This window comes from Papio anubis, chromosome 18, assembly GCF_008728515.1.
Source record: "Papio anubis isolate 15944 chromosome 18, Panubis1.0, whole genome shotgun sequence".
NCBI lineage: Eukaryota > Metazoa > Chordata > Mammalia > Primates > Cercopithecidae > Papio > Papio anubis.
In genome coordinates, this window is record NC_044993.1 from 15972510 (window position 1) to 15985995 (window position 13486).

General features: G+C 54.8%; 1 protein-coding gene across 5 annotated transcripts in view; it reads left to right on the top strand.

The window, feature by feature from the left end:
* The window catches only part of FCSK (fucose kinase), a 28247-nt gene that overhangs the window by 5645 nt on the left and 9116 nt on the right, over positions 1–13486 (top strand). For 4 of the 5 annotated variants that reach the window (XM_031658101.1, XM_031658105.1, XM_031658102.1 and 1 more), the window contains exons 2-13: positions 3848–3951; positions 4303–4454; positions 5770–5820; positions 7527–7652; positions 8561–8633; positions 9054–9151; positions 9542–9622; positions 10511–10630; positions 10813–10984; positions 12144–12256; positions 12797–12898; positions 13008–13178. In XM_031658101.1, the coding sequence (XP_031513961.1) occupies positions 3870–3951; positions 4303–4454; positions 5770–5820; positions 7527–7652; positions 8561–8633; positions 9054–9151; positions 9542–9622; positions 10511–10630; positions 10813–10984; positions 12144–12256; positions 12797–12898; positions 13008–13178 (1341 nt within the window). In that variant the 5' untranslated portion in view covers positions 3848–3869. Of the gene's footprint in view, positions 1–1296; positions 1954–3847; positions 3952–4302; positions 4455–5769; positions 5821–7526; positions 7653–8560; positions 8634–9053; positions 9152–9541; positions 9623–10510; positions 10631–10812; positions 10985–12143; positions 12257–12796; positions 12899–13007; positions 13179–13486 lie in introns of those variants that run through there. The other variant, XM_031658103.1, reaches the window with a different exon arrangement.

Sequence of the window (13486 nt, forward strand, 5' to 3'; positions counted from 1 at the left end):
GGCCAACATGGTGAAACCCCATCTTTACTAAAAATACAAAAATTAGTCAGGCGTGTTGGCAAGTGCCTGTAATCCCAGCTACTCCAGAGGCTGAGGCAGGAGAATTGCTTGAACCCAGGAGGTGGAGATTATAGTGAGCTGAGATTGTACCACTGCACTCCAGCCTGGGGGATACAGTAAGATCCAGCTCAAAAAGGAAAGGAATAAAATGGATACTCTGGAAAAAAGGTTTAGTATCAAACTTGGCTCTGCTACTTGCTAGCTTTGTAGAATTATTTCATCTCGTGCTTCATTTCTTGAAGTGGTTTTTTTTTTTTTTTGTGGAGTCAAGGTCTCCGTATGTTGCCCAGGCTGATTTCTTTTTTTTTTTTTTTTTTTTTTTTTTTTTTTGAGACAGAGTCTTTGCTCTGTCGCCCAGGCTGGAGTGCAGTGGGTGCGATCTAGGCTCCTACAAGCTCCGCCTCCTGGGTTCCGCGCCATTCTCCTGCCTCAGCCTCCGAGTAGCTGGGACTACAGAAATGCATCCTTCTACGCCCGGCTAATTTTGTATTTTAGTAGAGGCGGGGGTTTCACCGTGTTAGCCAGGATGGTCTTGATCTCCTGACCTTGTGATCCGCCCGTCTCGGCCTCCCAAAGTGCTGGGATTACAGGCTTGAGCCACCGCGCCCGGCCGCCCAGGCTGATTTCTAACTCTTGGGCTCAAGTGATCCTCCTGACTTGGCCTCTTGGCCTCCCAGAATGCTGGAATTATAGGCATGAGCCACCACACCCAGCAATTTCTTCATCTTTTCTTTTTTTCGAGATAGATTTTTGCTCTTCTTGCTCAGGTTGCAGTGCAATGGTATGGTCTCGGCTCACTGCAACCTCTGTCTCCCTGATTGAAGTGATTCTCCTGTCTCAGCCTCCCAAGTAGCTGGAATTACAGGCGCCCGCCACCACACCTCGCTAATTTTTGTATTTTTAGTAGGGATGAAGTTTCGCCATGTTGGCCAGGCTGATCTCAAACTCCTGACCTCAGGCAATCCGCCTGCCTCAGTCTCCCAAAGTGCTGGAATTACAGATGTGAGCCACTGCATCCGGCCTCTTTTTTTTTTTTTTGGAGATGGAATCTCGCTCTGTCACCCAGGCTGGAGTGCCGTGGTGCAATCTCAGCTTACTGCAACCTCTGCCTCCTGGGTTCAAGTGATTATCCTGACTCAGCCTCCCGAGTAGCTGGGACTACAGGCAAGTGCCATCACACCTGGCTAATTTTTGTATTTTTGGTAGAGATGGAGTTTCATCATATTGGCCAGGCTGGTCTGGAACTCCTGACCTCGTGATCTGTGCACTTTGGCCTCCCAAAGTGCTGGGATTACAGGTGTGAGCCACCACGCCCGGGTGGCAGTGCAGTTCTAAGACAGTGCAGTTCTACGCTGCCTGCCAGAGGAGTCTGGAATCTCACAGGAATAGGTCTATTTCAGTGTGCCAGCTGTGCTCAGTCGTTGGTTTTGAGAAGGTTGGTTGGAAGCGTGGCCTCCATGTAAACAAGGTGGGAGATTCAGATCGTAGCAGCTGGGGGCATCTGTTAGTTAAACTCCCTGCTGCAGCTGACCTGAGGGTTAGAGGTGCCTACAGCCATATGGTGAATTGGTGGCAAAGTTGGAGGGAGAGCTTGGTGGGTGTCCTGGGAGAAGCCTTCACCCTCAAGTGCCTGGCTGGGATTTCTAGCTGGAATTTCCCCTCTGGTTTTCTCTTGTGGGCTGAGTAGGGAATGGAGCAATTTCTGTTACTGACAGAGGCTTTTCCTGAAGGTGTGGGTGTTGCTGAGTGGTAGTGTCCTGTCAGCCTTTTCTCTTCTGGTGGCAGCAGAGCCTGGCACAAGAAGAGCCTGGACTGAGCTTCAGGTTTCCTGTCACTTTGGCTGGGATGTGGGCTGACCACCAGACGCGTGCTCAGGGCGCAGCTCAGCCGTTGGTGAGCAGCTTACTTGCGTGATCTTTTCGCGTGCTGAGCTTTGAGGGCTGGAGGGAGGAAGTGGGGGTGCTGCTTTGTGGGACAGCAGTGGGAGCCCTGCCAGAGGTGAATGTGCAGGTACTCCTGGGGACTCATTGGTCTCAGGGAGGCCAGGGGCTCAGGAGTCAGATTGGTTTTCCATCTGGCAGGAGTGCTGGCAGGTTGGGGGAGACAGGGGTAGGGGTGAAGCCAAATCTTTGGCCTTGCTTTGCCCCTACTTGCTGAGAGTGCCCTGGAGGAAGATGGCGGGCGGGTACGGCTGTAGCCCCTGCCGGGCTGGATGAGACCCCTGGGAAGGGAGGTCCCCGAGTGCCCACTCCTGCAGCTCTGTGTGCATATGTGCTCCCCACAGCTGCCCCCCTCTCCAGGGAACCCCCATCAGCTTGAGGAGCCTGAGGGGTGGGGTTAGGCATTTGCTCTCAACCTCCTTTCCCCCTTGCTCTGGGTGGCCCCAACTCTTACCCTATCCTGCTGCCCTCCCTTCCTCCTTCCTGGGCACGCTCCCTGGGGAAATGGCACCCATCCACATTTTGTAATGTCAGCAGACACGCTGATCGTGTCACCTAGTCATCCGCCTTGGTGTCCACCTAGAGAGATGAGATCTTCTGTTCACACAAACCTGTCTCCAGAGGTTCATAGCAGGACTATTCATATCTGCCAAAAACTGGAGACAGCCCAGATGCTCTTCAGTGGGTAAATGGAGAAACAGATGCGGCCCGTCTGTGCGAGGGAACACTGCTCCTCCGATAAAAGGCTTGGGCCACGGATATGCGCAATGACTTGGATACGTCTCAGAGGCATCATGTTGGATGAAAGAAGATAATCTCAAAAGATTATATTCCATTTTATTTGACTCTTTTTTTTGAGGTCTTGCTCTGTCAACCAGGCTGGAGTGCAGTGGAGTGATCATGGCTCACTGCAGCCTTAACCTCCTGGGCTCAAGCAATCCTCCCACCTTGGTCTTCCAAAGTGCTGGGATTATAGACGTGAGCCACTGCACCTGTCCTGGCCTTTATTTTATTTTGGTTAATTAATTAGAGATAGGGTCTTGTTCTGTGACCCAGGCCGGAGTGCAGTGGTACAATCATAGCCCACTGCAGCCATAATCTTCCAGGCTCGAGCAGTCCTCCCACCTTAGCTTCCTGAGTAGCTGGGACTACAGGCACACGCCATCACACCTGGCTAATTTTTGTATTTTTAGTAGAGAAGAGGTTTTGCCATGTTGGCCAGGCTGGTCTCGAACTCCTGACCTCAGGTGATCTGCCCGCCTCAGCCTCCCAAAGTGCTAGGATTGCAGGCATGAGCCTCTGCGCCCGGCCGACATTTTTTTTTTTTTTCTTTGAGACAGAGTCATGCACTGTTGCCCAGGCTGGATGGAGTGGAGTGGCGCGATCTTGGCTCACTGAAAGCCCCGCCTCCTGGATTCACGTCATTCACGTCAGCCTCCCGAGTAGCCGAGACTACGGGCAGTTGCCACCATGCCCGGCTAATTTTTTGTACTTTTAGTAGAGACGGTGATTTCACCATGTTAGCCAGGATGGTCTCGATCTCCTAACCTCGTGATCTGCCCGCCTCGGCCTCCCAAAGTGCTGGGATTAGAGGCGTGCGCCACCGTGCCTGGCCCCGGCCGACATTTTTTAAGTCAATGAAACTGTAGCTTTAGAGAGCAGATCAGTGGTTGTCACGGGTTAGGCGGGGAGGAGAGGTTGCACGAGGAAGTTTGTCTGAGTGTAGATAGTGGTGATACCAACACGAATCTATACACATGTTAAAATCATAGATTGTATACAAAAATAATTAATTTTAGTTATGACAGTTTAACAAATAGTCATATCTACTCATATTGCCGTCTCAGGAAGCCCCTCTGCTTGGCCAGAATGGAGCAGCCAAAGGGAGTTGATTGGACGGTCGTCATCCTGACCTGCCAGTACAAGGACAGTGTCCAGGTCTTTCAGAGAGGTAGGGGACTCCCCCTTCCCACCTTGCCCCTAATGGAGAACCTCCCTCCCCTTCCTGGCTATGTCCCTCCAACACCAGGTGCCAGGCCGACCTGGGTTCAAACCCAGATCGCACTTCTCCCTAGCCATGTGACAGCATACATGGCATGTCATTCCTTGTGTCTCGGTTTTCTCATCTGTATGATGGGAGTAATAGGACTTCTCTCACTGAGTTGGGTGAAGATCTAATGGCCTTCTATATGGAAAGCTAAGTCAAGGAAGATCAAACACTGATGATCAATAGCCTTGCTCAGGTGCTTTGGGCCAGGGCAGAGAGATGGGGGTCAGGTCCCAGTGTCTCTTCTGACCCTAGAACTGGAAGTGCGGCAGAAGCGGGAGCAGATCCCTGCTGGGACGCTGTTACTGGCCGTGGAGGACCCAGAGAAGCGTGTGGGCAGCGGAGGAGCCACCCTCAACGCCCTGCTGGTGGCTGCTGAACACCTGAGTGCCCGGGCAGGCTTCACTGTGAGTGCTCACCAGGGCCACCTCCCTGGTCCGTGTCCCTGCTGGAACCAGGTCATTTCTGAGATCCCCAGCTCCTCTGGCTCCATTGCCCTGGCTAATTCAGCATTGGCTTCCGCATTGGCCTCAGTTTTTGTTTCTGTAAATTGGGTGGACTCATCTTTGCCTTGTCGTCCAAGTGAGGGCAGAAGGCAGGGCCAGCTTTTGCAGTGTTTTTAGAGAGTTGGAGCCAATATCTCAAAGTGAGGCTTTCTGGCTTCTCTTGAAACATTCAAAGGTCTTGCTAGTCTGGGCTGTCATCCCCACATGGCAACTAACTGTTCACTGGAACTGAGATGTGACTGCCTGCTTTGGGCAGAGCATGTGAGTCAGCATCCCACTGGTCCCGTGTCTCCTGTGCAACCAGCCACTTCACCTGGTCACCTTATCTGCATAGCACCTTTGTGTGCAGAGTGAGGGTAGGCATAGGCTTGGACATGCTCTGCAGAGGGAGATGGCACCAGCAGGGGTGGGGACCACTGTAGTTGCTATGGAGCTGACTCCCCAGAGTCACCCAGCCAGGCCCCAGTTGTTGTCGCCTATAACCTCCCCTTCAAAACAGACAGCAGAGGCCGGGCGCGGTGGCTCATGCCTGTAATCCCAGCACTTTGGGAGGCCGAGGTGGGCGGATCACCTGAGGTCAGGAGTTGAAGACCAGCCTGACCAATGTGGTGAAACCCCCTCTCTAATAAAAATAAAAAAATTAGCCGGGCCTGGCTGCTCACGCCTGTAATCCCAGCTACTTGGGAGGCTGAGGCAGGAGAATCGCTTGAACCAGGGAGGCAGAGGTTGCAGAGAGCCGAGATCATGCCACTGCATTCCAGCCTGGGCGACAGAGCAAGACTGCATCTCAAAAAAATAAATAAATAAATAAATAAGAGGTAGACAGGCGTGGCAGTACACACCTGTAGTCCCAGCTAGTTAAGAGGCTGAGGTGGGAGGCTCACTTTAGCCTAAGAGACCGAGGCTACAGTGAGCTGGGATCATACCACTGCACTCCAGACTGGGTGACAGAGTGAGACCCTGTCGCAAAACAGCCAACAACAGCAGCAACAAACCAGGCAGCAAGAAGGTGGCCCAGGTGGAGGGCCCTGGGCTGCCTTATCCAGGAGGGACCAGGGCTACCCCTTGCCTGCCTGTGGCCATTGGTTTGACCTTGCCTTTTGTCCCTTGGGTACCTGAGTAAATTTGTGTTGGGGTCTCTCTCTGGATTGGAGGGTGCCATCCTCCAGGGCCTCTGCCTGAGGCCTCTGTTCACAGGGCTTTCCCACTCCTGCAGGTGGTCACATCCGATGTCCTGCACTCGGCCTGGATCCTCATTCTGCACATGGTAAATGAGCTCTGGGGCGGGGGCCAAGCAGAAGGCCGGAATCCCAGTTCGTGGAGTTGAGCAGGACTTCAGGCATGTTCTGCCACAGTGTGTGTGCAAGGTGAAATCTGGAAGATTCTAAATGTCTAAAAATTGTGAATTGGCTAAATATATACCACGTATTTTCCCAGCAGAATATCAGATTAAAAGGTCCATCTAGGGCCGGGCACGGTGGCTCACGCCTGTAAATCTCAGCACTTCGGGAGCCCAAGGCGGGAGGATTGCTTGAGCCCAGGAGATTCAGACCAGCCTGGGCAACATGGTGAAACCCCATCTCTATAAGAAATACAAAAATTGGCCGGGCGCGGTGGCTCAAGCCTGTAATCCCAGCACTTTGGGAGGCCGAGACGGGCGGATCACCAGGTCAGGAGATTGAGACCATCCTGGCGAACCCAGTGAAACCCCGTCTCTACTTAAAAAAAAAAATACAAAAAACTAGCCGGGCGAGGTGGCGGGCGCCTGTAGTCCCAGCTACTTGGGAGGCTGAGGCAGGAGAATGGCATGAACCCGGGAGGCGGAGCTTGCAGTGAGTTGAGATCCGGCCACTGCACTCCAACCTGGGCGACAGAGCGAGACTCCATCTCCAAAAAAAAAAAAAAAGAAATACAAAAATTAGCCGCCATGGTAACGCACGCCTGTAGTCCCAGCTCCTCAGGAGGCTGAGGTGGGAGGATCACTTGAGCCAGTGAGTTATGGTTACACCACTGCACTCCAGCCCGGGTGACCGTCTCAAAAAATAAAAATATAGGCTGGGTGCAGTGTCTCACACATGTAATCCCAGCACTTTGGGAGGCTGAGGCGGGCAAATCACGAGGTCAGGAGTTCGAGACCAGCCTGGGCAGCATGGGGAAACCCTGTCTCTACTAAAAATACAAAAAATTAGCCAGGCATGGTGGTGCATGCCTGTAGTCCCAGCTACTTGGGAGGCTGGGGCAGAAGAATTACTTGAATCCGGAAGGCAGAGGTTGCAGTGAGCTGAGATCATGCCATTGCACTCCAGCCTGGGTGACAGAGCGAGACTCCATCTCAAAAAAAACTATATATATATATATATATATCTCCATCTAACTCTATGCATTGACTAGAATCCAGGCTTATCAGCTCTATGACCATGTGGAAGTCACTTAACCCTTTTTAGGCCTTAATTTCCTCCCAACGTGGATATGAACATTCTGAGACACTACATGTAAATGCTTAAAACAGGGCCTGGTGGCCAGGCACAGTGGCTCATGCCTGTAATCCCAGCAATTTGGGAGGCCAAGGTGGGCAGATCACTTGAGGTCAGGAGTTTGAGACCAGCCTGACCAACATGGTGAAACCCTGTCACTACTAAAAATACAAAAATTATCCAGATGTGGTAGTACACGCCTGTAGTCCCAGCTACTTGGGAGGCTGAGGTGGGAGAATTGCTTGAACCTGGGAGGTGGAGCTTGCAGTGAGCTGAGATCGCGCCACTACACTCTAGCCTGGGCAACAGAGCAAGACTTCGTCTAAAAAATTTCAGTGCAATGCAATGCAATGCATAATATAAAAATATATTGTAGGAGAAAATATCAAGAGAACATTTTTTATCAGCCCTCCACTGGATGGCTTTCTGCCTGCAAAGCTGATGAGGTGGCCTTGGGCTGTCTGCACCGGGGCTTCCTCACCAGTCCCCCTACTCCCAGGGTCGAGATTTCCCCTTTGATGACTGTGGCAGGGCCTTCACCTGCCTCCCTGTGGAGAACCCCGAGGCCCCCGTGGAAGCCTTGGTCTGCAACCTGGACTGCCTGCTGGACATCATGACCTATCGGGTGAGGCTGGGTGGTGACCCCTAGTGCCTTGTCTCAGGTAGAGCCACTTCCCTCCCACTGTTCCCCAGCTATGATCTATGCTGGCTCAGCTGGGGGGCCCCAGGAGGAATGGTTTTGAGGGTGCCTAGTGTTAGTTAAGAGCTTTGGCCGGGTGCGGTGGCTCAAGCCTGTAATCCCAGCACTTTGGGAGGCCGAGACGGGCAGATCAGGAGGTCAGGAGATGGAGACCATCCTGGCTAACACCGTGAAACCCCGTCTCTACTAAAAAAAATACAAAAAAACTAGCCAGGCGTGGTGGCGGGTGCCTGTAGTCCCAGCTACTCGGGAGGCTGAGGCAGGAGAATGGCGTGAACCCGGGAGGCGGAGCTTGCAGTGAGCTCCAGCCTGGGCGACAGAGCGAGACTCCGTCTCAAAAAAAAAAAAAAAAAGAGCTTCAAGAAGTTAGTTGTGTCTGGGGGCAGTGGCTCATGCCTATAATTTCAGCACTTTCAGAGGCCAGGGTGGGAGGATCACTTGAGGCCAAGAGTTCATGACCAGCCTGGGCAACACAGCAAGACCCCCTCTCTACAAAATAATTTTTAAATAATTACCTGGGCGTGGTGGCATGCTCTTGTAGTCCCAGCTACTCAAGAGGCTGAGGCAGGAAGATCGCTTGAGCCCAGGAGTTTGAGGCTGCAGTGAGCTACGGTCTCACTACTGCATTCCAGCCTGGGTGACAGAATGAGACCCTGTCACAGTAACAACAAAAAAGTTAGTCACATGGGAGAAGCTGTAAACCCGGGTCAGCCAGAGGGCGGGGCAGACCAGGTCTTGGAGGCCCCTGTTACGTCAACAGCACAGTATCCTTGAGGGCAGGTGAAGCGCTGGGTCAGGCACCAGCTGTGTTCTGTCTCCTTCCCTCGCTGCAGCTGGGCCCGGGCTCCCCGCCAGGCGTGTGGGTCTGCAGTACTGACATGCTGCTGTCTGTTCCTGTAAATCCTGGTGAGCCTGAGACTACCTGGGACCACCTTCCCTCGTCACAGCCACAGCGAGAAGCCAGCTCTGCCTTTCTTTGCCCACCTTGCCTCTGGGCTTGCCCCACTGCCCTGTTAGATGGGAAGCTGGAGGGTGTGGAGAATGAAGCCCGGTGGAGGCAGGGCTTCTCCTGCTGTGCCTCAGTCTGTCTGTCTGAAGGATGGACAGAAGCAGCCCTGCCCCTTCTGCCCCACAGGGTTCTGCAGAAGAACTTTGGGAGAGGAGGGCTGTCATTTTCCCAGGGAAATGTCCATTTGGCTTGGAAGCCGTATTTCCCTTTTAGAGGCGCCTGGGTGCCCCAGCCCTGGGCTCTTGCTTCCTCCTGGCGGGGGACTCCCTGCCTTGGGTCGAGGCCCCTGGGAGCCTCCTGACTGCCCCACCCCACAGGGATCAGCTGGGACAACTTCCGGGGAGCCAGAGTGATCGCCCTCCCAGGGAGCTTGGCCTACGCTCGGAATCATGGCGTCTACCTCACTGACCCCCAGGTAGTTCCCCTGGGGGCAGTGGAGCCGACTGGGGCAGCCTTCCCCCTGCCACTGGTCAACCTCTCATCCTGGATTTCTTGGTACGCTCCTGAATCCAAGGAGTTTCCTCCATGGCAACGGCGCCAGTGCTCCCTCACTCTGGCCAAAAATACATTTCACACTGACCGCCTGCCCGGTCTCTGTGCCCGGGCTTGGGACTGCGAAGATATTTAAAGCCTGTCCTCCGCCATCATGGAGTAGAAATCTCAGGCCTCCTGAGAACGCCAGCAACTGCCAGCCTTGCATCTTCAGCTTTGCTTTGAAGAACGCCCTTGCTGCTACCTGTGGCTGTGGCCTCCTTCCAGATCCCTTCCTGCTCCCTCCCCTGATTCTGCTTCTCCCTGCATACAGGGCCTCGTTTTGGACATTTACTACCAGGGCGCTGAGGCAGAGATTCAGCGGTGTGTCAGGCCTGATGGGCGGGTGCCACTGGTATGGCTGCTGGGCCCAGGTTGTGGGGCTTTGGGGACATTATGGGATGGGGAGGGAGGGTTTGCCTTCCTTCAATTCCTTCTGGAAGCCTCCAGGACAAGCTAGTGCTAGAATCTGAGGACAGGGTAGTCTTGAAATTCAGGGTCTTGTCCTGAACCAGAAAGCCTAGAACCAGGTGTGCACGGTGGCTCATGCCTGTAATCCAAGCACTTTAGGAGGCTGAGGTGGGTGGATCAGTTAAGGTCAGAAGTTCGAGACCAGCCTGGGCAACATGGTGAAATCTTGTCTCTACTAAAAATACAACAGTTAGCTGAACATGGTGGCGTGTGCCTGTAATCTCAACTACTTGGGAGGTGGAGGCTCGAGAATCGCTTGAACCCAGGAGGCAGAGGTTGCAGTGAGCGGAGATCATGCCACTGCACTCCAGCCGGGGTGACAGAGTGAGACTCTGAATCAACCCCCTGTCCGCTGCAAAACAAAACAAAACAAAACAAACCTCAAAAGCTCAAACACAAAAAGGAGGCCTAGAACCAGAATGTGAGCAAGTTAAGGAGCGCGACGGGAGGAGGCCTAGAGCCAGACTCCGGGAATGCTTCCAGCATGAGGGGCAAGGATTGGAGAGGCGGGGAAATCTGGGAGTGGGCCACTATGAGGGTAGAGACCTGGGTTTGGGAGGAGGCCTGACAGTTGAGGGGGTCCCAGAAGGTGCCTTGGTGGGAGCTGCCCCAAAGAAGCCTGGAGTCTGGGTGGTGGAGTGGTCAGAGGGCGACACTCCCTGCCTGGTGTGGCACTCAGCTTCACGTGGCCCGTCTGCATGTGCCCTCCCTGACTTGTACCAGGGCCTGGTCCAGGGCTCTCTGTCTCTGATCCTTTTGGGGTCCCTTCCAGGTCTCTGGGGTTGTCTTCTTCTCGGTGGAGACTGCCGAGCGCCTCCTAGCCACCCACGTGAGCCCGCCCCTGGATGCCTGCACCTACCTGGGCTTGGACTCTGGAGCCCGGCCTGTTCAGGTGACTGGGGGAGGGCAGCTGGGGGGCCCTGGCCTGGGGATGAGGCACTGTGTGGCCTCAGGCCAGCCACTTCCCCTCTCTGGGGCAGAGTCTCCACAGACGGGACGGCCCTGGTTTAGCCTCAGAACTTGGGGGCTAAACCCCTGCCACGCCAATAGCTGTGCTTCTTCCCCTTCCCGCAGCTGTCTCTGTTTTTTGACATTCTGTACTGCATGGCTGAGAACGTGACCAGGGAGGACTTCCTGGTGGGGAGGCCCCCAGAGTTGGGGCAAGGCGATGCGGATGTAGCAGGTTATCTGCAGAGTGCCCGGGCCCAGCTGTGGAGGGAGCTTCGCGATCAGCCCCTTACCATGGGTGGGTACTGCCTTTCAGCTCCCTGGGGTGGGGAGACCATGGGAGTGAGGACCCCAAGAATGGAGCTGCTCACTGCATGCGGGGACAGGCAGCCTAGCACAGGGACTGGGCAGTTCTCCTGTCCTGTGCCGGAGCCCCGCACTGAGCTACCTCCTTCCCCTTCCTGTCTTCCTTTTGTCTCATTCCTAGGCTCTCCCAGCCTGTCCACTTTGTTTGTTTTGTTTTTTGAAACGGAGTCTCTCTCTGTCGCCCCGGCTAGAGTGAGGTGGTGCGATCTCAGCTCACTGCAACCTCCGCCTCCTGGGTTCAAGCGATTCTCCTGCCTTAGCCTCCTGAGTACCTGGGATAATAGCCGTGCATCACCACACCCGGCTAATTTTTGTATTTTTAGTAGAGATGGGGTTTCACCATGTGGGTCAGGCTGGTCTTGAACTCCTGGCCTCAGGTGACCCGCCTGCCTCGGCCTCCCAAAGTGCTGGGTTTACAGGCATGAGCCACCATGCCTGGCCCTAAGCTGTCTACTTACTTTCTTTTTTTGAGACAGAGTATGGCTCTGTTGCCCAGGCTGGAGTGCAGTGGTGCAATCTTGGCTCACTGCAACCTCTGCCTCCCGGGTTCAAGTGATTCTCCTGCCTCAGCTTCCTGAGTAGTTGGGATTACAGGTGCGTGGCACCATGCCTAGCTAATTTTTTTTTTTTTTTTTTTTGGTTTGAGACAGAGTCTCGCTCTGTTGTTCAGGCTGGAGTGCAGTGGCACGATCTCGGCTCACTGCAAGCTCTGCCTTCCAGGTTCATGCCATTCTCCTGCCTCAGCCTCCCAAGTAACTGGGACTACAGGCGCCTGCCACCACACCTGGCTAATTTTTTTTTTTTTGTATTTTTAGTAGAGATGGGGTTTCACCATGTTAGCCAGGATGGTCTCGATCTCCTGACCTTGTGATCCGCTCGCCTCGGCCTCCCAAAGTGCTGGGATTACAGGTGTGAGCCACCGTGCCCAGCCAACCTGTCTGCTTTCTAGCTGTGTGGCTTTGGGCAGGTTCCTGACTCAGTTTCCCCTAACAGGCTCATTGCCACACCTGCCCCCATGTGTCTGTGCTGCTGGGAGGCCAGCCTGAGTCGCAGCAGGCATGGGGTTGGGGTCCGTACTTATGTCTTTACAGCCTACGTCTCCAACGGCAGCTACAGCTACATGACCTCCTCAGCCACTGAGTTCCTGCACAGCCTCGCACTCCCTGGGGCTCCTGGGGCCCAGATTGTGCACTCCCAGGTGGAGGTGAGACCTCCCTGCCCCTCTGGTGCCTGCTGGGTGCCTGGGGTCAGGTGGGATGTGGATTCCCAGGAGACAATAGCCGGCCTTGGAACAGATGGCCTGAGTACAGGTGTTACCCCTGGCTTACGCATGAAGTGCTGGAGGCTCAGAGAGGCTAAGTAACTTGCCTAAGGCCACACAGCCAGTAAGTGACCAAGTCAGGATTCTGCATGGAGCTTACCTGATTGAGAAGCTAAAGAAGACCTTTCTTTGGGGTCTGCCTGGGGTGACAGTGGTGGGCCTGGGTCAGTGCTGTGCTGCTGAGAAAGGGGACAGGTAGGGTTCAAAGGTGGCCCCCAGGGTGGCGGGGTTGGGCGTAGCTGGACAGGTGGGATGGAAATAGGCCTCAGGCTGGGGCCAAGGCAGGTCCAGAGAGGAGTCTAGGGGGCTGCAGGGCAGGGGAGCAGTAGGCCTGGACGCTTCGCCCCCAGATGCTTGGCTTGGGAGGAGAGTTGAGGCAGCCCTGGCCCTTGACCCTCATGCTCTTCCTACCCGGCTGCACAGGAGCAGCAGCTCCTGGCGGCTGGAAGCTCTGTGGTCAGTTGCCTGCTGGAGGGCCCTGTCCGGCTGGGTCCTGGGAGTGTCCTGCAGCACTGCCACCTGCGGGTGAGGCCTGAGCGCGTGGGCATATTGGGGCAAGGGTGCTGGCGTCCCGTGTGTGTTGGGGGGTGCTGGGTGCCTGCCCACCCAGGATGTCTGCCCTGTCCCCCGCCAGGGCCCTATTCACATAGGCGCTGGCTGCATGGTGAGTGGCCTGGACATAACCCACTCCGAGGCTCTGCATGGCTGGGAGCTGCATGACCTTGTCCTGCAGGGACACCGTACGCGGCTACACGGCTCCCCGGGCCATGCCTTCACCCTTGTTGGCCGTCTGGACAGCTGGGAGGTAGGCAGTCGCCCTGCATTCCCTCACCCCCATCTTCAGGCTTTGGGGAGCCCCAAGGAGTCCTGGCCCCCACCCCACGGCGGGGTTCTCTGAGCACTGGTCCGTGGGACAGGCTGTGAGGAGGGTAGGATGTAGGAGGAGAGGATGAGGGAGGAGGTAGGGTGAGGTTAGGCTGTGAGACCAGCAGAGTCTCCACAGGCTTTCTCCCTTCTTGCATCTGCTCAGCCAGCTGGGCTGGGTGGGGATTTTGTTTTTGTTTTTTTTTTTTGGAGATGGAGTCTTGCTCTATCACCCAGGCTGGAGTGCAG